Genomic DNA, 21,921 nt, shown 5'->3' on the forward strand with positions numbered 1-21,921 from the left:
CTCGGGTTTTTTCCTTCAAAGTTGATGTGTGTGCGTAAAAAAAAAGGAAGCAAAAATAGAACGTCGTGTAAATTCAGTTTTTAATCAACATTTGAAAACAACTTGGGCAAATGAAACAGTTTTTGCCTTTATATGTGGGGTTTTTGAGGTTCATTCAATAAATCACATTTTCTCAGAATAAAAAAAAAAAAATGAGACATTGACGCCAAGAAAGCAGGTGTAAGAAAGTAGTAAAATCCTAAAATATCAGGAATAAACCGGTCAGCAACCTCTGGTAAAGTGAAATCAGCCTGACAGATACGTGGTCCTCGGAGTCATGTGACCATGGTGGAGATGAGCAAAAAAAGCTGATTTTTTTTTTAAAAATTGCTTTTGGGTTATTACCTTCTTCTCAGGTATCAGGTATGAAGTCACCAGTGTGGAACCGCTTCCAGTCTGAAGTACGACATGAGTCGTGGCTATTATTCATGTGTTTATTTGGTCTTGTCAAAGTGAGATGCTCCATCAAAAAACAACAAAAATAAAATCCAACACATCTAACAATCCAAATCTACTGAAAAACAAGAGTAATGAGAGTGAGCCGTGAACGTAGAGACGCCTTTCTGTGAGGGGGGCCAACCCAATTCCTCTTTGCAAATTAGCGGGATATTAAGGCTTTTGGTAAGGAAGAGTGGAAACCACCAAGAACCAGACCAATGAAACGAATCGGCATTTATTTCATCCCCCACCTGAAACCACGGCGGGCCTCGACCGTTAAAAGCTGCGCACGGCGCCGTGTCGGGGAAGAGAGAAAGAAATTAAGAGACATCCAACATAGTTTGTGTTATTCTGTGGCCTGGATACAGAGTGAGATTACAGCTGAAGTCTGAAACTACACACAGTATTGGAACGATTACAGTTAACATTCATATAGAGTCGGATGAAAATGATGATAGAAGGAGAAAAAAAGAAAAAGAGGAAAGACAGTCTTTCTAACGAGGGCACGACTGAAGGGGGTGTTACGGCTACTCAGACGGCTGAAAACAGAAGAATAATTCAATCATCTTTTCCTCCAAAACCTCACTCCAGGGTTCCATCCTTCCCCACCCAAATAGTCCAGTTAGATCCCCACCGAGGCTCCGTCCCACTAAAACAGGCTCCCTCCGTTTAAATACAACCCTTTAGAGTGTGGCGCCCCCCCCCCTCCCCGCTCAAAATGACATCCTGGTCTCACAGAGTATAAAAAAATGGTTGACCCCGACCTGGCCCTAGAATTACACACATTAGTCAAAATTCTTAACACCCCATCCCGCCCCAATGCCCCCCTCCCCCCCACTGGACCCCCCCACCCCCATTTCACATGATAACTTAACCAGATCTACTTGAAATAATCAATGGGGGCTGATCTGGACCTCATCCTAAGCTGCTCCCCCCCCTCCCCCCCTCTTCTTTTTCTCCTTTACCAGAAGTCCCGGCGGTGATACGCGTCTGGGTCGCAGTACTTGGTCACCACCACCCTGTTGGCGAACTTCCTCCCCGTCAGGCCCTGCATGGCCTTCTGGGAGTCGAAGACGGACATGAACTCCACAAAGATCTGAAAGGGGATTAAAACAAACAAGCGCGTTACTCGGCGTGCTCCTCCCCGCCGCCGTTCCCCCCCCCCCGGGAGCGGCGCTCGGTACCTTCCCGGTGCCGGGCACCTCCAGGCCGTCCACGGGCCGGGGGATCTCGATGCTCTTCACTTGGCCGTATTTGCCGCACTCGTCCCGGACGTCCTCCACGATCTCCTCGTACTCCTCGTCGTCGAGGAGCTCCTCCGGCGCCACCATGTTCATCAGGCACAGCACCTCAGTGGGAACGCCGCCCATCTGGGTGACGGAGCTGTTCAGACCCGGGACCTGCAGCGTCACCGGGGTCTGGTTTATACTCGTCTGGAAGGACGGACAGAAGGGCTCAGAGCAGCAAGCGTGTTACATGGAAACAGATATCAAGTGAAACATCGGAGCCACGTGTTTATACTGTCGGTAAATTAAGGGCTTATGTGATTTCAGAGCCGCGCTGTGAATGTTTGTGTTGCCAGAACCACGGTCCAACACGCGGGGAAGTGGTGACAGTTCCCGACCCACGAGGCGAGAAGCTCAGCCGTGATCGTCTTACAGGAGACATTGTTGGAAATGGATGAAGTGAAGATGCTTTTGATGTGCTGATGAGATCATCCGAGCTGTAACGTTAGCAAACACGTGCGTCTCGGGAGCGGGACCGAGCGTTGAGAGATTAGCAGATAAATAGTTGGTCGGGAACGCCGTCAGCGTGTCTTTCTTCTTAGCAGCTCTGCAGCAGGATCAGAGACGGTGTCCGGGCCCCCGCCGCCGTCCCCGGGCCCCCCCCTCACTCACCAGGGTGGCGTTCTTGGATCCCACGCTGGCTCTCTGCACCAGCAGCTTCTTGTCTCCCAGCTGCATTCCGTTCAGCCCGGCGATGGCCTGGAACAACACCGGGATCGTGTTTACCTCCAACAACAACGTCACCGTCAGAGTAAACGTCGAGACTCACCTGGTCGTTGAGGTTGACGTCCACGTACTCGCAGAAGGCGTAACCCTTGGACAGGCCCGTGGCGCTGTCCTTCACCAGGTTGAAGGCCTTGAGGGGCCCGAAAGAGGTCAGCAGCTCTTTCACCTGCCACACAAAACAAAAGAATGACACGACTCTCCAAACATCCCACCCGACGACCGAGGCCCCCCATTCTTCTCAGCCGTAGGAAGCAGCCGTTTACAGCGGGGGAGGGGGGGGAAACGTCAAGGTTAAACAGCCTCAGAGCAACAGAGCGCCGCCGCTCATTAATGCAGGAATATCAACCTGGTCATCGTTCAGGTAATTCGGCAAACCGCCGATGAAGAGCTTGTGAGCCGAGTCCGGCACCACCGTGGACACCACCCCTACAGAAGCAGCACAGAGAAGATCACACATGGTGGAGAAGGGAAACAGGTTAATGGAGCGGCTGATTGACAAATGAAGTCTTGTGAATGATGTCACAAGTACTAAAAAAAGTTAAAAACCATGAACTGTCGTTGTACCAGGCACATAGACACTGGGATTCTCGCTCATGCCAGGCAGCGGCTGGTAATCGTGGGGACGGCGGATCTTCAGGCTCTGGCCTTGAAAGATGATGCCGTCAAATGCCATTGCCTGTGTTGTTTCATCCACTGAACGAAACTGCACACACACACACACACGCGCGCACACACACACACACACGTGTAAATGACGCACGTTCCTCTAACGGGGGCAGAAAGGACGACGCGTTCTCACCTCAAGGAAGGCAAAGTTCTTGTCCTGGTTGATCTGAACTGCAAGAACAGGGTTCCCAGGTGCCTGCGTGAGCCCCCCCAGACGCATCTGGGCATTGAAGAAGTCCATCATGGACTCCTGCGCACGAGAGAAGCGTGAGTTGTGGCGAAGATCACCGCCGACGCGTCCCACCGACCCCCCAGGTTGATGCTGCTCACCTCTGTGATGCCAAAGGGGATGTTGCCCACGTAGAGGCGACGGGCCTGGCGGGTCATCTGGCTCCCCACCACGGGCACGGGGGTGGGGGTCACCGCTAGGCCGTCTGGAGTCATGGTGGGGAGGAGGGCTGTGGCTGGGATCTGGCCTGCAGCTGGAGACGCACCACAACAGGAGTCAGCATTCGTTTAAAGGCGGACGAGCTCGTGATCGGGGGGGCGACGCGGTGTCGGAGAAGAACGTTCAAATAACCAGAGCGCGCCCCGAGAGGGAAGCCTACGCTGCCCCCTGCTGGGCGCGTCACTAATGGACGACGACGCCGGAGTCACGTGACACTCGCGGAGGTTTGGCCTCAGCAACACCGAAGGCGCCACGACCCGACACGCGTGCGTCTCTAGATGGTAACCGGGTTCCGCCGGTGCTGTGAAACCACTTGGTCGCGTATTTAAACCCGCTTTGGTACCTTGCATGGCTTTGTACTGCATTGGAGTGATGTGTTCAAAGCCTGGTGGGGGGACGTCCCAGTACTTCTTCACCTTCTTCTTCTTCTCACGGTGAGGAGAGCGACTGTGGGGGGGGACAAACAGATGTAACACACCGCATCAAAGCTTCCTTCATATTCAAAAGTAAACAACTAAATACACATTAGGGGTCACAAAAACAGATTAATATTACGTTTCTCGTACTTTGTTGTGTATTTAAATGTTAAAAAAGGGGGAATCTGTGGAGCCGTGGATGTAAAAACAGCCCGTTTCTTTGGCTGCGTGTGAATATTTCAGGTCTTCTGAAGAGAGAGCAGAGCAGCCCTGGTTTAGCCTCAGCCAGGATAGCGAGCGTGCACATCTGGGCCAAACGGCACACAAACTCTTCCCAGTACCGATGCGCCAATGCAATACTTTCATCTCTTTTCTCGAGGGTTGTTACAGCTACACACGACTGCGTCACTCGGCTCGACTTTGTGTCCGTTTGCTTCATTACCTTCCGGCGTTGTCCTGGGGGTAGTTGGATGGCGAGCTGAAACGACATTGGCAGGGGTTCACTCTCCAAAATCAGCCACATTTACCAACATTTCCAGTTCACACGTTTAGCAGATGATTCTACATCATTTCTGTGGCGCCCTGAGGAGTCACGCCAGAGCTACACGGAGGCGTTTAGCTGTGGCCATTTGAAACAGAAGGTCTGATAACATTGTTCGAGTGAGGGACAGGCTAAATTTAGGCGGCAGGTTCGACGTGCGTCTTCGCCGTGTCACATGACGACGCGGCCGTGCACGTAAAGACCCACCTGCGTCTGTGTCGGCGCTCCTTGCTGTCCCCACGGCGATCTCTGCTGCGTCTGTCTCGGTCTCTGCTCCTCCTCTTCCTCTCTCTGCTCCGGCTGCGAGAGGAGGAACGGCGGTGGTGGCGGTTCTCTTTGTCCCTTTCCGCTGCAACAATTGGAACCATTAATAACTTAAAGGGAAACGGTGAATGGAAATGTGAAATAACGACTGGCCTTCAAAATTTGCAAATGTGGGTGAAACTACTGGAAACGCTGCTTTGAATAAAGATAAAAAAATCAGGATTTGATCAACTTTATAAATTAAAAAACCCAGTCAGTGTGGCTTGAAATCAGGTACAAATACTGGTCGTGTTCAGATTCACTTTTGTGATTGTTCACATAAAGAGGAGAATAAAATGATGAGAATTGTTGCAACTTAAGGAGAGAATGATATTGAATCAGTGGCATCATTCTTGCTACATTTAAATAGATTTTATTGTTAAAATTAACGCTATGATAAAATCAACATGATAAAATCAATCATCGTGGCTTGAAATCTGTCTGAACAGATACTGTGTGCAAGAGTTAAGTCTCCCCAATTAAAGTATACATTTAGGAGCATATATTCATGAAGGGCTAATGCCAATGAGAGCTAGGTGTCACGGCTATTGCATTAACTTCATTTAGGGTGTCATTTAATTGTGCAAAGGAGCAATTAAAAGCGTGGATCTCACAGAAACGACACGCTGCAATCACGCAAATCGCCCAGCTTAATGGACGTGGTCGAGCACTTCGACACGATTGCATGACAAACGCCGCCGACTTAAACCACAGCGTCCTGATTAGCACAAGCCCGTGGGCTACGGACGTAGCATGCGCCAGTAAATAGACGTATCCCAACCTAACTTAGGAATTGCGACAATTTATACAAGCGTACACTGAACGTTTTTGGCGTCGGTTCATTTACCTTGTTTGTTTTCAGATAGTTGTCTCTCGAATTCGTCATAATCCGACATCTTTGTGAGTAGAGGAGTGCTACTCTTTCAGCGACGGCGTTGTTCAGGAGGCGACGGCTAGCTTAAGCTAGCTGAAAGTGAACAGTTTTCAAAAACAATTGCTTCGATGCGGAACCTCAAATACTTTTGCGCAAAGCAGCTCCGAATTTCACGAAACAATGACTAAATAATTAAAACGTGGACATGGATCGGTTGTGGGGTGTTCATTTACACCGAAACAGAAATTCACTGGAAAAAAGAAAACGTGTTCGCATGTGTTAGCCTGCTAACATTAGCTAACTAGCATGTAGCAAAGTCCAGAAGAATGGGCCCGCTTCTCCACACACTGGTATGGAGCTTGGTAGCTAACGCTAGTTAGCTACTGCAAAATCCTAATGAATTAAGACTTTTTTCGAAAACCAAATGAAAATACCAAAAGGCCGCCCTTCCGTAACGCCCGATCACTCGACTACATAGGTCAAACGTACACGTTATAATATTTTAAGGACGAGCGAAAACAACGATTTCGGTGTGCCCGCTTTTTTGCTCGGTCTCCCAGGTTTCCCGTGACACCGGAAGTTGATATGCAACAAGCTTCCGGTCTGCTTCACGGGCGAAGGATGGGGAAATAAAGCCAATAAAAGAATAAAATAATTAAATAATTAAAATGAAATTGAATGTTTATTGTCTTTGCACCGCGCGTATTTTAAATGGCACATTCTGTCTCAGCGTATAAATGTGTCCTTTATATTCTCTAGGTTTCACCTAAAATACTCTAAAAAGCTCCAAATTATGTTTTTACTTTTCTGTAGAACAAAAAAAAACGTTTTAATTTTGTCATTGTTACCTTTTATCCTAAAAGGGGATAAAAAGTGATTTTTTTCTGTCAGGAAAACAAATGGCGGTTTCATCGCGAATGATCTTTGACATAAAAACAATGATTCTGCTCAACAACAGATGTTTTTGGCTCCATTTACAACATAAATAGCTCTACTATGTTTTAACCAGGAAGGTTGTTACCTGGTTAAATACCTGGTTAAGGCTATATTAAGGATAATATAGCTGATTTAAATCTGAAATGCAGAACATAAACCGGTGATTGGGTTAATTCACTTATTTTCCCGACTTACATTACTCGGTTTTTATATTGCAAAATTAGTGACAGTTTTTTTGTGGACGCTTTTAAACGGTTGGTTATGATTAACCAGTTTATATACCTGAGGCGCGTTTTTCTCTTTCCAAACTGCGGATCTAGTTTGCATGTGTGAAATAGTGAATATGGAAATAGACAAATCTTCAAAACCAAGGTTACACGGCGAGTGAACCCTAGATGATGCAGTTTCAAATACTGCATAGTTTATTCATGCGGTAAAATAATAACGTAATTAATGCCCTATTTTAGAGGCTTCTTTGGTCTGAACACGTTTGACAAAGTTAGTTTAACGCGCGTGTTCGTGTGCAGAGTAAAAGTAAAGGAGTGGAAACGGAACTAAACTTTGGGACACGCAGGTGGTCAAACAGCGCCATCTTCTGGCAACACGTGGTACTGCAGCACCTTCCAGCGGCCGCGCTGTCTCATGCACAGTACGTGCACAGTACGTGCATGAGGTGCCGCGATGTCGATAGGAGCATCACAATGTTTAAGAGTGCAGAATTTCCTTGTAGATAAATGGACCAATGCGGTGTTCAGCCAGAACTGAGCTTCCCCTCTTCAGAACATCAGCAGGTTCCGTGTGCAAACATCAGGTGCATTTAATGATGCTGTTTTTCATAGAACCACAATATTTACAAAAATCCACATTACAAATACTAATGCCACGGCGACCCCTAGATTAGGTTGATTAGATGAGCGTGGAGACGAGAGGCGTCGACTCACCGACGTTAACTGCAGATATGCCACTTACAAATAGTTCATATTTATAAAATAAAACTGGTGCAACCTTTGGTGAAAGGATGCAAGACGCTTCAAGTCTCTGCCTGCCCCAGTTCAAACAGCAGAGACGGAAGGAAAACAAAAAGAATTCAAGTTATTGCACAAGAAAAGAACCCACAACTGCTGCTTGTCTCCCGCGTGGAGATTATAAACGGCAGTGAGGCGGGTGGAAAGTAAAAAAAATAAAAAGGGTTAAAACCCCAACAAAGTCAGTTCCGAGGGTTCTTTCTCAGCGTGTGGTCATGTGAGAGCTATAGGTTACAGAGTAATGCCAAAACACACTGGCTTGCTGCTCCAGCAGCACCAGTGATGTCAAACTTTCTCCCCGTTCTCCAGAATTCCTCCTCCAGCGTGTCGCCTGTGTTTGGGGGGGTTCGTGTGTTAAACTAGCAGCAGGATTCAACGTGACCGCCGAGGCGCCGGGGTTGAAACGTGACACTGTCCAGGACGGGGACGCTGCGCTGGAACGGCTCCTCCTCCATCTGGTCGGGGCTCATGGGTGACTTGAACAGAGACAGAACCCCCCCCCCCCCTCAGTGTCTGAACCTGTAGGAGATGGGCAGCAGCAGGTTGTTCTTCTTCAGCGCCTGCACCCTGCTGAGCGTCTCCTCGTCCAGAGCCGTGTAGCATCGCCGCGCGTAGTCCAGCAGCTTCTCCTTGGACGGGTCGAACTCCCCGACCTCCGCCACCTTCTCTGGGGCGACCAGCAGCAGCTCGGCGATGGGCGTGGTGGAGGCCACCGTGTTGCGGTCCACCCCGTGGATCTGAAAGGCCTTCGACATGTTTTTCAGGCGCTGGTACGTGAGGAGGATCTTCTTGTAGCGCAGCAGCACGCCAGCAGCATCTTTCACTGTGGAGACGGGGGGGAAATATCGTCACTACAGGGATGGTTGTTAAAAAAAACAAGCCACTTTAAACAGGTCCCACCTCTCTGTCGCTCCCTCGGGGCTCGATAGAGCCGCCGTCTCTTTCCTGGTGGTCTGTTGCTGTTAATGGTGACGTCGGACAGAACGTCTTCGCCTGATATCAGCTCCTCCTCATCGAGGTAGGCGTCCTGCTCCAGGTATTCCCCAGATTCTCCCACGAGCGACAGCGGTTCGGCTAAAAGGAAGGAAACGCGCGCTTCAGCTCCAGTTTTAGTGAAACGCAGCTGTGGGTGATCTGTGTTACCTGGACCCACGCTGCCATGTCCGCTCATCTCACTCATGGACGACCTCTGGCCGCCGCCGCCGCCGCCGGCCGAGGCGCTGGAGGCGCCGTGACCGTGGCCTTGCAAGAGGCTCTGGGACTGTGCAGAGTTGAACAGGGCATTAATAGAGACCAGCTGACTGGTTAGTTGACTGGGGACGTGGCTTTTGGGGGGGGTCATGGTCGGAGGGCCGGGCCGTCGCTGGATAAACGGACGGGACGGAAAATGCTGCGAGTTCGACTTCTGCTGCTCTATAAAGAGAAAAAAGACATTTATTGGAGGAGCTGTTATTTACGGGCTGAAAGGGGCGGTCAAACGGTTTTTACAGACCAGCAGGACGCTCATCCTCCCGTCTTGCCCTCCAAGTGAACCGTCTGGGCTCATAACCTACAGAGGGAAATACCAGCAGAGTTTCTTTGGCACTCTTCCACTTTAGAGAAAGGAAAATCTCTAAAGATGTGTTCTCCCTCCTCACCGTTACTGTACTGGCTCTGACCCGGCTCCTGTCCGTGGCTCTTGGTGGAGAAAATGAAACGGTCCAGCTGGCAGCGCAGGAAGTCCCTCTCCTCCTCCAAGTCCTCGATTCTTTTCTGCAGCCACGAGTTCTTCTCCAGAGAGATCTGCAGCTGGGTCCGCAGGTTGGTGATCACCATGTACGAGTTGTTGATAGGCGACGGGCCAGCAGATGAGGAGGCCTCTTTATGTGACGGGGTCATGTGGGCGACAATGAGGCAGAAAATGAAGAAAGTCTGCTCAAAAACACATTTTTTATGCGCTAAAGGCATTTTGGTTCCTCCAGTAATGTGAAAAACAACAACTCCAAAACAATCCTTGTGTCCCATCATAACATACTTTGATGCATTATGATTTATCATTATTTCTGCGAAGGCCTGCGTGAATAACGAGTTTTTACATTTATATTAAGACTTACCATCAAAATTCTGATCGTTCTGGGTAAAAAATCCCTGTTGCTCAAAACTGTTCTCTTCATAAGGGATGGCAATCTCATAGGTGTCCTCGTTTTTCAGACCTAGGTCAAAGCATTCCGTTACCTAGTTGTAGTTAACTAGTTGTAGTTAAACAGACAGGTGAAGCCATACTCTGCAGGTGGATGGAGCCGCCGTGGCTCTTGGATGTTGAGGCAGCATCGGTCCTATTCCCGTCCTCCATCTCACTCTCCAAACCACTTAAAGAATGCCAGTTTATAACACATGTGTAAGAATGTTTCCTTCCACGTTAAACAACTGACTCCAAAGATGGGCGTGCTGCATAAACGCTCATCTATACTCTATTACAGTCATCATGGGGGTCCATCGTATTTTATGGAAAACGTAAGCGACCCTATTGTGAATGTGTTGTTTATTAAAACAGAGCAACAAAACTGATTATGTTAGTCAAATGTTTAAGTTTGTAACGCCGTGGGGAAGGGTTATTATTAGTTAGCTCCGCCGCAATTAGCCTGGCATAATGTTAGCAAGAATTGAACTGCGACAAAAACATTAAACCTCAATCCTTTTTGTACGATCGGTGTTTATTGGCATTTTATGGACAATAGTCTACTTTGCGTCTACCGATAACTCGTAAATACAGATCTTTACATACCAGCTTGCGTTTGTAATAACTCAATCGGATACATGTAATAAGACGTTATTACTCTGTCATATCTCCATTCTTTAGTCCGACCGCTAGCTAACAAGCTAACAATAACAATTACGGTCTTATTTCCCCCACTGCTGACGTCATTTCCGGACGAGAGGAACTTCACGCTGTTAGAAAGAGAAATAAATTCTTAGCACCATTGTTTTATTTTATTTATAGCACCGTTTATTTCATTTTAAAAGAGTTTATTCATTGATATTGTCGTAGAGATGCGTTCATGCTAAGTTGTATGTATATATTTTTTAATTGACCACATTTGTAGGTTCCGTTCGTATATATAAATAATCTAAAATAAGGTTTATTAAAAATATGTTAATAAAAATTTAAAAAAATGTTTTCCATCCCAGTATTGACAAGCTTTGCCGCAGTCAGGCTGCAGGACAGGTGGAACGGGCCAAACAGGTGCGCAGGTGTCAAGTTTCAGTCTCGCTCGGTGACTTCATGAGGAGAATCTAAAAACCCGAAGTCTGTTTGACCACGTTTCAACTCTCCATACCCTGAAAAAACTAGATGGAATGGTAAGTACATGCAAACATGTTCCGTGTCCTGCTTTATTTCTCTCTTTGTGGGTATTTTCCTCTTTGAACATGTAGAAACGTACTGCAGGTGCGGCACTTTGGTTCAGACGGAAGACAGCAGCCACTCTTACACCTTAAATCACCTAGTGTGCTGCTTTGAATCTCACTGGTCCTATCTGATCACTTCCTGACATGATCTCTGATGCTTTCATGTGCAGCCATGGCGACTAAATACGACGGCCTGTCCCACTGTAAGCTGGCTCTGGTGTTTGCTGTGCTGATGGACCTGCTGGGGGTCATATCCCTGCTGCTGGGAGTCTTTGCCCCCCTGGAGATCCAAGGCCAGGACTTTGGAGATCTGTTGGTGTACTCAGGAGCCCTTCTGGTGCTCCTGTCCTTGGCAGGCTGGGTGATGTGGTACAGCGGTAACATCGAGGGTCTGACCTCCAGAAAGGAGTTGGGGGGAACGGTGGGTAATGCCGTGGACCGGCTTGCCCGCTCCCTGAGCCGCCGGATACGCGTCCCCAGGACTCACAGCAGCCCGACATAGATGGCAGGTCTCAATGAAAACAGCAAATAACTTGTTGAAAGACAGAGGACAACAGCCTGGGGGGAGATGGGGGGTGCAAGCTGTCATTCTCTTCATAATTCTGACGTGACCTTGCTCAAAAAGCATGACTGAAATGTTGTTTTCTTAAAGAGACAAAACGTGAACACAACGCTGTGTTTTATTAGGTTGCAGTAATACGATTTCACTACAAGTTGAAAACACCTTTAACAGTAAATCACATTGGCACAAGGTTGAATCACAACTCGTGTTTAAAGTACATTTGAAAGAAAAAAAAAATACTGATGTGCAATGAGTTCAACTTGTGTGCACAAGCTTGTAATTACACCCATGTAATTCAGAGAATACTGGACATAACCTCTCTCCTTATTTCACAAAAAGAATTGATTAAAAAAATAAATGATTGAGGAAATAAATAACATCTTGAAGGAAGCAGTGAAGGCGTTTATTTCATTCCCTGTCAAACGTGTAATTATCTGTAACAACAGTGTTTCTGAGGACGATTAAAATGAGCGAAAACCTAGAAAAAATTCAACAGGACGAGCAGAAAAAAGAGCGATTGTCTTCAAGGTCGAGAAAAGACATCAGTAGACTCCAGTTAATCAATGTGTACAGTTCCAAGAAAACAATTAACTTTAACTTTAGAATCATGGCAGAAAGAGCCGTAACCACTTTGGTAGAAAATGAGAAAACTAAGATATGACTAATGCAACATAAGACCAACCTTGAAAATCAACTGGATTACATATAATAGATCCACAATCAGGCGTTATGGATTCCTACTCTGACTTGGGTAAACATTTCATTTGGTGTTGAAGACCCCGACGTTGTCCCAGGTGTTCAGCTCATCTCTGCTCCACCTTTACCTCATCTGAGGAGGGGTCAGAGGGCACAGCTGGGCACGGCGGCGGACGGGTTCCGCCAGATGATCATGTGACTGCGTTCAAAGCGCTGAGGGGTAATTTGGGATAAATCGGACGATCCGTCGTTCGCGTCATCGCCTGGAAGCGTTGGTAGAACTTCAGAATTGGACAAACCGAGCCGAGTGAATGGTTGCTGGCCCTTAACTCACCGATCCGGAAGTTGATGTAGCCCTCTCCTCCGCTGAGAATGAGCTGAGACGGAGTGAGAGCGCTGCTGCCAGGAGAGGTGATTAAGCAATCTGTGGAGCAAACAGGATTATTCAAGTCAATCATTACATCAGAGGCACCTAATTGAATTAACAAGTGCATATATGTTTAGAATCTCTGAAGCCAACTCTTACCGGGAGCAGCAATGATGAACCTGACAGCTTGCCTGTGTCCATGGTAACACAGCTGGGCGGATCCAGCAGAACAGTACGGAATGGAAACCTCCTCTGAGGCTAAAGATGAAATAAGATCATCACTATGGTGACTACTGATCAGAGCAACCTTCATACGGGAGGAAACCCGCCCGCACGCCGGACTAGATGTAGCTTACTTATGGATAATGGGATGGAGAACAGGGCGCCCCCTCCAGTCCCCACCCACAGACGGCCAGAGATGACTGCGAGAGAAGAGATCTGCAGAGGTGACAGTTCCAGGAAGCCTGAGCCTACGGAGAGAGACGAAGCACGTGCAGCTCTTCTTCAATTTTGGGACAAATATTACCTATTTTTGAACTTTGGTTTGCAACGAATGAAAATACATTGAGATCATTTTAGCACCTAATGCTTTGGTGACCAAAGTACTGAGATCCAGTTCCTGCAGCGGCCGTCCTGTAGACCAGTCAAACAGTCTGAGCACCGGGTCAAGTCGACAGGACGCCCAGACGCCGCTCCCAGCGGCGCACAGGAACCGAACCTGCTGCTCGCCGCGCTCAGAGACTGTGAACGTTTGCTGTGAGGTGAGAAAAACGATCCGAGACAGGTAACCTACGAGGCCAGCGTCACACACGTTTTGAGTGGTTCTGTTCCTTTGTTTGATGGTTGGGTTTACCTGAGTCGTCTTGCTGTCCAGGTCGACCACGTGGACTTTGTTCCAATAGCCCACCCACAGACGGCTGCTTTTGAAGAGACAGCAGCGAATCGGCTGCACGGTGTACGATCCAAGAGACATCGCCAAGTGTGACTGTAGGTTCCAGCCAGCTGTCAATCACAAAGGCACAAAAGATTCACATATTGTGCAGTTTGGAAGTTTTTTGACCCGCATTATGCTGCGACCTTATAATAAAGAAAAAGAATCAATACAATATTCTCCCATCGATCCGCCCTCAGTGCCCCAGAACGACAAATTCAAAACATAAAATCTAGCATCATAGCAAAGGGTCTGAAAACCAAAAATCAACATTTCTATCAGAGTACTTTATTGATCCCTTTAGGGTCCATTAGGGAAATTAGCATCTCCAAAAAAACGTACAGCACTGTACAAAATTACCCACCACCATTACACACCATAAAAACCTATTAAAGATAATAAAAATAGAGTAAAATAAGAAATAAAATGGAATAAATTAAAAATAGAATATAAATATTAAATATAAAAATGTAAATAAATGAACTGAATGAATGGATGAAAAAAAGTTTCTAAAAGTCGGTTTTGACTTTTCAACATAAGGCTGCAACATAACACGTTTAAGGGTGTAAATACTTTCACCGTATATAAGCTGAGAACCAGCTGTCAAACACATTTGTAGAAGAGGAAACCGTCACCTGAACTGTGTTTGAAAAAGACCAGCGTCCCATCAGCTAAACCAGCGACGACCTGACCCTGAGAATATCTGCAGGAATGAGCCAACAGGAGATCAGCTTAAACACAAAGACTTGGGTTTCACATCAAAACAGACGTAAACGCTGAAATAAAAACCTACGACTTCGACTCACACGAGCGAATAAACACCTTCAGGGAAAGAAACGGACTGCAGACAGTTTTTTCTTCCAGCCGAAGCCGAGTGCACCAGTACGCTGCAAGAGGAGACAACAGAGGACGTGTCAAAGAGGAGCTCCGACAGAGCCGTGAAGTGACCCGTTCATCGGAAAGGCGCTACCTTCCTTCCTGAGTTCCGATCCACACAGTTCCTGCAGTGTTACCTGACCCAAAAAAAAAAACATTCCAGATGTTTCTCCTAAACAATGACTATGGAAGATCCAGAGAGCAGCGGAATACAGCGGCACTGACCTACTGGAGGCACAGCACAGATGCAGAGAGCTGGAGCTGTTGGAGGGAGGCTGAACTGGTCCAGTACTGCGTTGGGCCGTGCCGGATCGATCACCGTGATGCTGCTGTTGCAGGCGGGGCCGGAGACCACCCACACGGAACACTGAGAGGGGAGCACAGGTGTGCAGGGAGGAAAGCAAGTGGAGTGAAACCACGACCAGATGACAGGAAAAGGCCGGGAACGGCGGCGGACTCACTGTGCTCTCGCCGGAGATCTCAGGTGGGACCGCGACAGCACAGTTCAGCTGCAGAAAATCAAAAGCATATCAGAATTCCCCCCGTGACTGATCCAAAAGAGGGACGGCACGGCGGGGTCAGCGTGCGGCACCTTTGCTGTCGAGTCTCTGTGATCCAGCAGCCTGAGCTGCACCAGGACCGGTACGTCTTTAGGGGCTGGGACAGCTTCAGAGGACTCCTGCAACAATGAGGCGTAGTCAGGATGGGCGGAGTTTTAACCATCGGAGCTCAAAGTCAGATAACAGCAGTGCTGCGAATCAGTTACAGTCTCCACTTTTGATAAATGATTGTACTTCATTGGTGTTGGCCAGCGGGGTGCTCCAGCCGTGCATCTGCTGTTTCCCAAGGGATCCCCAAATGTGCGAGCGGATGTCACGGTACAGCTCTCTCCTCCTGATGCGAGGGGAGAGAGCAGCGGCGGAGCAGATCTAGAGGGAGTGGGGGGGGGGGATCAGCTCACTCGGCGGACTTTCAGGATTATTTCATTTTGTTGCGCGCGCGCCACAGGCTGGGACTTACTCAGCGTGGGTTTGGGTGACAGCTGGCACTTGTGGGGGGCCTAAAGAGGATAGATTAAACGATGCAGTGCTTGATGGGGGAAATGAAGGAGCGGGTGGGGGAATAAGGGGCTCCTTGCTTAGACCAAAGAAGAGGTTAAACCTTTGAACATACATTAAATATACATTAGGGATAACACGTAAACCTCATCTGGAACATGTGACAAACATAGGCGACTCAATAACTGAAGTTTAACACTTACTTCTTCCAAACGCTTAATCTCCTGTCCTCAGTTAGTCTCACCACCTTTGTGGCTCTATAAAAAGAATAAGTCAGTTAAAGAAACTTGAAAGCGATGATAAATGAGCAGCCACCTGAGCATCTCGCTGTGTCTCAACGCCTCCTGCAGCTCAAACAGTCGCTGTTTGTACTGGTTCTTTTCCATGACCACACGAGCCATTTCCGAACGGGAGAAGGAACCCGCGGAGGTGGCCCCCAAGCTCTGAATTGAGAGATACATACAAATTGAATAAAAGTCCCGATGCACTTCTCTGGAAGGATCGAATCTGTCTTCTTACATCAGGATCCTCAGGTTGGCAAGATTCCAGTTCTGTCTGAAGTCTGGAGAGACATTGCATAGAAATGTTTATTTTTAATCAGAAGTGTCATTTAGAAGAAGAAGGGAACGAACAGAAATAAATATATTTCAGACCTCTTGGTTTCCTCTTCCTTCTCCTTAATCCGTCCTTCTAATCTAGAAACACTTTCCTGTAGAGAGGACACTTCTAGTCGAAGGGTAAACCGGTCGTCCGTTAGCTCCACCACCCGCCATATCAAGGTCTTACGCGCAGTGTCAACTAACTCACTGAACCATAAAAAAGGAGAAAGAACGGGTGATTGTCTCATTTCTTATTACGGCTCAAAAGACAGTTAGAAATAAATAAGTTTGAAATCTTTTTGGAAAGTCCCCTGAACACAGTCTAAAGAGGACTCACAAGGTGGTTCTCAGTTCCTCATACTGAGCCAGGATCTCCTCAAACTGGTCTGTGCTGCCTGCAGAGAGCAAAGCAGACAAACGTCCACATTATTCTGATAGTTCACATCTGAGGAAATGTCGACAGAGAACGGTTCACTATTTATCAGAAGCCTTTCGCACCGAGGAAACACACATCCCACAACTCTGCTATGACATAAAGGGGTTAGGGGTTTACCTCTGACCCTGGCCCCTCGGTCGACGCTCTCCACGAAGTCGTGACTCAGCTCCGACAGCTCAGAGAACACAGAGTCAGTGTTGCGCTGCTCCAGCTCCAGGTCGCCCTCTTCCTCATCCTCTTCATCTTCTTGCCTCTCCCCTTCCTGCTCTCCGTCTTTCTTGTGTTTCTCTTCTCTTTCCTCCTCCTTCTCCACGTCCCCGATCTCATCCTTCCAGCTGGGATCCAGCTCTCCTCTGCCCGGTTCTTTAGCGTTCGCTCTGGAGACGGGTGTGCTGAGGGTAAAAGGGAGAGAGATGTGAGAATATGATGGATAAGATGTGTTTTCCTTTTAATGTCACAGAAACTAGCTTATTGGCTCATACCTTGAATCCATATAGCCTTCAAAATGTCCAAGCTCCGGGGTGGAGCTTATAATTTCTTGAATAAAGTGATTAGAGACGGGATCCATAAAGTCGTTTCTCTTTTCCCCGTTGGCTGATACGCCATCAAATCCAGATGGGAGAGAATTTGAATGAGGCCTTTTAATGATCTGTGGAGAAAATGAGCAAACTACTAGTCAAATCTGCAGTTCATCAGCAAATTCTTTCACCATAAATTCAGACGAGACTTTACATGTGCACCGGATGCAGGTAAGACTTGGTTTGATGTGAATTCAGCATGCTTGGGCCTCATGGGTGTCCTACATTCGACATGGAGACAAAATGCCAGAATCAGTATGTATACTTTTCTTTTTTTAAAACAAACTTGTTCTACCAAGTGAATATTGCGATTTGTCAGAGTTCTGCAGAAATATGCAGTTTATATATATTTAAGTGTTAATTAAAACACAGCAACTTGTAAATATAGTTGTCGATACAGTGTAACCTCCAATTTAAGGCAAAATAAAAGTGCTGAAATGAAACCACCTCAAAGATGAATCTCTTTCAGAGTCCTTTTTCTTGTCCAAAAGCTCCTGATACAGATGTGACAACTAAAGGAGAGGCCAAAAGTGATTTGCAACAGGCACAATTCTAACAAATACTATATCATGATATGAGTTTTACGTTGGAACGGGTGTCTGACCTTGTTGTGAGTGTGCCTCAGGGAGCTCAGCTCTTTACTCAGACTGGCCCTCTGCTCCTCCAAGGCCACCACTGGAAGAAAACAGAGCGTGCAGCTACAGATTGTAAAAGCAGCTTTACAAATAAAAAAAGCATCATTTAATGCAGAGCAAAGCCTTAGTAAATGTGACGCTTAAGCTATTAGGGCTGATATACTCACGCTGATCAGCCTGTTGTCTTGCCTTCTTCTCCAGTTCCTTCTCTCGCTGCCGTCTCTCCTTTTCCCTCCCCTTCACCGTTCTCCTCTCCTGTTCAATTTGATCATCCAGCTCCAGATATTTCTAAGACAACAGGAAGAAAAAGGGTTTTTTGCGCAGTTGATGAGCTTTCATAATCATGGATGAAAGAATTCCTTATGACAGCAGAGCCAAAACGTCCTCCCTTCCCACCTCCTGACATTCTTTCCGGAGAGTTCTTTCTGCCTGGTACCTCTCCAACAGATGTTCTCGCTCACTTCTCTCCTGCTCCACCTCCACCTCCTTGTCCCTCAGCTGGGTTTTGCACCTGGCCAGCCCCTCCAGCACCCACACAAATATGGGTACCACTGACTCCACGGCACCCTCGCCGTGCGTCTGGATGAGAGCCTGTGAGCGGACGAAGCAGCGGAATGAGACAGATGCTAGGAAATAACAATAGTGGAATGAGTTACTTACCTGTAACTCTGTATACAGCTTTCCTGCTTCTTCACTCACAATGTTTGGGTCCATCTCTACCTCTCCTGTTCCCGTCAGAACATTCTCACCGTATTCCATCGTCCAGTTATTTTATCTGCTCTATGAGAGAGTTGAAGTGCTTTCTCTGCATCAAAGCATCTGGATTTCTACAAATCATGAATCCAACTTGGACACTTTTTCCAACTAATACAACTAGTTCATCTAGTTTTCTGACATGTCTGCGAATATTGGCACCACCCACAGTCCACAGACTAAATCTTCCTTTAATCTGAGCATTTTAAACAGTCCTCAGCTGGCCATTTGTGTGTTTTGTCATTGTTTGATGGTGCAAAATCCTGTAGACGAGAGAGAAAAGTACATGAAAATTATGGATATATTTTTTCTTCTGTCAAATGTGTAAAATTTCTTTTCTATTCCAAACACTAAATGAACCCTCTGCAGTTGCTTTAGGCTGCATCAGTACAGCCTGAGAACAAAACACAGATAAACATGGATGCATTTCCCAGATTGTTTCTCCCTTAACAGTTGGAGAAAAGCAGCCGATTATCCCGTTTGGGTACCACCAAAGAATGCCATTTTAATTCTGCTGTTTGTTAAAGTAGTCTAGTACAAATATCTCATATCTAGTCATTAAGCTGTTTAAAAACAAAAATCAGATTAAGTGACAATGCATAAATCTATAAGTTACAGTCTACACCCCCAGGAAAGTAACACTACATTTTAATAATGATGTGCTAAAGCTCCAAACCTGTGCATGTTTGACTTGAATGTCTATGGACTGCAAATATGTACATTTACAATGCAGACAGAAAGCCAAAGTAGAAGCATATAGTGTTGAATATTGACACTTTAGATCAAGTTGAACAAATGGCCCCACATTGCCCCAAAACAATAGCAGATAATCGGTGCAAAGTACAAGCGCACTCGCACAACAACCTAAAGACTGCAGCATGTTACGTGCATCTATTAAAACACTCACTCGGCTTATTTTCTATGGATAAAACACGAACCTTCGACAACGTCAAGCTTGACCGACCTACTGTATAAATTAGTAACATGACTGACAGTGGACACCTTGTGTTCTCTGACAGCAAGTTCACAAAGTTACAGCCAAAACTCACCGAAAACGAACCGAGTCCTGGCTTTGTCAAACGCTGCGGTTAAACACAACGAAGGTCCATCCTGTCATTTTCACTCCTTTGACGTAAATGCTCCAAATTCCTGTCTTTTCCCCCCCTTCGGAAGGGATATCGTTTACACAGAAACAAGTTTCGAGGGGGCGTGGTTTAGTTTTGACGAACCCGGAGTCTGGCGAATCAGAGCGCTGCAACCGTCGCAGGTAACCAATAGGAGAGGAGAAGGCGGGACTTTGGAGTTTAGTTTTCACTCAAGGAGAAAAAAGTTTCCTGAAACTTGAGTGATGACACGTGACCAGTGAAGTGGCGGTCAGGTGACCCGAGAAATACCTGAATTAAATCTAATAAACCAGAGTTCGCACGCTTTTATGAAATAAGGCAGAAGTAGGTGCAGGTTTTTAAACTTTTAAAGCCTTTAAGCCAAGGCGCGAGCTGTCCTTTACCCTATTATTGTGTTTCTGTTTCATGCTTATTTTTGATGTATTTGATTTTACATTATTTTCCATCTGTGCAGCACTTTGAAAAGCTTCTGCTGTTAGAAATACGCAAAAAATAAAGTAGAGAGGACTTGTGTTGTTGTTCATCTGTCAACTTAAGAATATTAATGCCATTGTTGAATAGAAGAATGATTTATGATCCTTATACCGCCCTTTACTTTTAGTATTAATAGTATTAACGTAATTAGATGGGAGGTGTGAAGGCGCACAGGATGTTCCGAAGGGAAACCGGATAACGTTCGGTATTGCCACCAGCAGGGGGCGGTATTACCGTGTATCCGGTTCTTTAATAATTTCTTCCAAATTCTTTTAGGTTCTTGTCTGTTCTGAACCAGCGTTTTCCCTAAAACAGCTCGCGTAAAACTATGCTTTTCGTTTATTGGTGTTAGATTAGATTTTACATTTAAACATGTGCCATGCACACTTGTCACCACCCAGAGAATAAAAAAAGACCTGGCTGCATCGAATGTACTTTATTTTATTTTACAAGATTCATCAGAACAGCTCGCATTCTTAAATGTCCATCCCGCCAAGCCCTTAATCTTTATTTTGCAGAAGCAATTTTTTACAAGCGTGAACAAAATGCTTATTTACCAGTTGACTCCAAGTCAAGTGGCTCAGTGTGCACTAACCTGTGGGAACGGTTAGTGCACACTAGTCAGGTGGGTTTCTCTTATTCACACAGTGACCTTTTTGACCACCCTGCCGCGCTCCACCAGAATCTCTTTCCCGTCTTCGCTCTCCTCTCGTCTCATCGCTCTTTTCTTCCTGGTCAGGAGGTAAAACGCCACCACACTTCCCACCACCACGAGGCTGAGGGCCAGAATCACCAGCCCCAGTCCCAGCAAATGAGACGTGCTCCCTTTCGACTGGCTCAGCTGGTCCCACAGTCCCACGGCGATGCAGCTGAAGCCGATGAGAGTCGACCAGAACGCAAACGCCAGCATGCAGGATCCACAGGACAGCTCGGTGCCCCCGGTCACCACGGTGACGCCTGCCACCGAGACGACCCCCTGGGGTAAGACCACCACCTCAGACCTGGGGTCATACCTGACGGATGGGGCGGCGTCTTCTAGAGCAGAGGGATCGAGCTGCTCCAGCTTGGTTGGCATGGTTGGTTCCGGCTCCTTTCGCGGATCAACTGCTTCGTTTTCACTCCTGCATCAAAAATGTTGACGATGTTGTGATGAAATTGACCCTTTGTGTCAGACTTTTGTTTAGATTAGACAAACTCAAACAAGAGAACCTAATTAGCACAAGTTTGCATCATGTACACGAGTGCTTTGGGTTTACTGCAATTTAGAATTGACCTAATGATAAATAAGGAGTAAATAATTAAACGGTCAGCTTCAGCTTTCAGTAACGTGTAAAACTTTGAATATGTGTACATGATGTTGATTGTTTCCCTCTGATCAGACGACCCGATATCAGCAAATACGCCGCTTTTAGTTTGGAGACGATAAATAAAACCGAGTCTTCATCAAGTTCTGTAAAATATGCTGATTGTTAACTGTTAAAATGTGTAAGAATTAGTGTCGCTTACCTCAGGAACTTAGAGAAGATGCTGAGAGCTGAGTCCAATGCACCAATTTTGTAAATTCATGACCTTAATGTTGCTTTTTTTCCTCCCAGGTATTGTTGTGTATTCAGTGAAAACCCAAAAAGGGACGTTCTCCCTGGGCAGTGGGTGAAGAAATGGCAGCAGGGCGCTCCGCTGGCATTACTTATCGTCTATGCTGACACAATTGTAAAGACTCTTGCCATTGTTTGTTTGTTCCCCCCTT

General features: G+C 46.7%; 5 protein-coding genes across 7 annotated transcripts; 1 reads left to right on the plus strand and 4 right to left on the minus strand.

Moving 5' to 3' along the window:
* Positions 1-1,386: 1,386 nt before the first annotated feature.
* On the minus strand, positions 1,387-6,334 carry u2af2a (U2 small nuclear RNA auxiliary factor 2a). 2 transcript variants are annotated; one of them, XM_057046027.1, is made up of 12 exons: positions 5,711-6,334; positions 4,768-4,909; positions 4,462-4,497; positions 3,947-4,050; positions 3,486-3,637; positions 3,289-3,405; positions 3,054-3,192; positions 2,836-2,915; positions 2,533-2,655; positions 2,376-2,462; positions 1,662-1,910; positions 1,387-1,573 (listed from the first exon to the last, which is right to left on the minus strand). In XM_057046027.1, the coding sequence occupies exons 1-12, from the start codon at positions 5,757-5,759 to the stop codon at positions 1,439-1,441; spliced, it is 1,413 nt and encodes a 470-aa protein (XP_056902007.1). In that variant the 5' UTR covers positions 5,760-6,334; the 3' UTR covers positions 1,387-1,438. The 2 variants fall into 2 exon arrangements, with proteins under 2 accessions (XP_056902007.1, XP_056902006.1); XM_057046026.1 differs by having other exon boundaries at positions 3,036-3,192.
* A 1,131-nt stretch (positions 6,335-7,465) lies between these two features.
* Positions 7,466-10,589, minus strand: ccdc106a (coiled-coil domain containing 106a). Its single transcript, XM_057046080.1, has 8 exons — positions 10,463-10,589; positions 9,961-10,046; positions 9,792-9,890; positions 9,336-9,557; positions 9,191-9,247; positions 8,842-9,111; positions 8,599-8,772; positions 7,466-8,521 (listed from the first exon to the last, which is right to left on the minus strand). The coding sequence occupies exons 2-8, from the start codon at positions 10,028-10,030 to the stop codon at positions 8,205-8,207; spliced, it is 1,209 nt and encodes a 402-aa protein (XP_056902060.1). The 5' UTR covers positions 10,031-10,046; positions 10,463-10,589; the 3' UTR covers positions 7,466-8,204.
* On the plus strand, positions 10,113-12,037 carry LOC130533059 (transmembrane protein 238-like). 2 transcript variants are annotated; one of them, XR_008952465.1, is made up of 3 exons: positions 10,113-10,191; positions 10,867-11,037; positions 11,256-12,037. XR_008952465.1 is itself a non-coding variant. In XM_057046203.1 (2 exons), the coding sequence occupies exon 2, from the start codon at positions 11,258-11,260 to the stop codon at positions 11,585-11,587; it is 330 nt and encodes a 109-aa protein (XP_056902183.1). In that variant the 5' UTR covers positions 10,867-11,037; positions 11,256-11,257; the 3' UTR covers positions 11,588-12,037. The 2 variants fall into 2 exon arrangements, 1 of the variants encoding a protein (XP_056902183.1); XM_057046203.1 differs by lacking the exon at positions 10,113-10,191.
* si:dkey-17m8.1 (C-Jun-amino-terminal kinase-interacting protein 3) lies at positions 11,748-19,808 on the minus strand. The gene is made up of 28 exons (XM_057045861.1): positions 19,626-19,808; positions 18,484-18,839; positions 18,220-18,414; positions 17,991-18,111; positions 17,793-17,863; positions 17,636-17,700; positions 17,343-17,409; positions 17,093-17,259; positions 16,728-17,002; positions 16,512-16,569; positions 16,229-16,381; positions 16,095-16,137; positions 15,891-16,018; positions 15,779-15,832; positions 15,538-15,678; positions 15,284-15,446; positions 15,110-15,196; positions 14,979-15,026; positions 14,743-14,884; positions 14,612-14,654; positions 14,448-14,528; positions 14,277-14,344; positions 13,564-13,712; positions 13,293-13,464; positions 13,067-13,180; positions 12,870-12,968; positions 12,678-12,767; positions 11,748-12,606 (listed from the first exon to the last, which is right to left on the minus strand). The coding sequence occupies exons 2-28, from the start codon at positions 18,580-18,582 to the stop codon at positions 12,488-12,490; spliced, it is 3,012 nt and encodes a 1,003-aa protein (XP_056901841.1). The 5' UTR covers positions 18,583-18,839; positions 19,626-19,808; the 3' UTR covers positions 11,748-12,487.
* Positions 19,809-20,595: 787 nt separating this feature from the next.
* LOC130533049 (transmembrane protein 100-like) lies at positions 20,596-21,868 on the minus strand. Its single transcript, XM_057046187.1, has 2 exons — positions 21,681-21,868; positions 20,596-21,295 (listed from the first exon to the last, which is right to left on the minus strand). Exon 2 carries the CDS (start codon positions 21,247-21,249, stop codon positions 20,815-20,817), a length of 435 nt encoding a protein of 144 aa, XP_056902167.1. The 5' UTR covers positions 21,250-21,295; positions 21,681-21,868; the 3' UTR covers positions 20,596-20,814.
* Between the last annotated feature and the right edge of the window lie 53 nt (positions 21,869-21,921).

Source organism: Takifugu flavidus, chromosome 10 (genome assembly GCF_003711565.1).
Source record: "Takifugu flavidus isolate HTHZ2018 chromosome 10, ASM371156v2, whole genome shotgun sequence".
Lineage (NCBI taxonomy): Eukaryota > Metazoa > Chordata > Actinopteri > Tetraodontiformes > Tetraodontidae > Takifugu > Takifugu flavidus.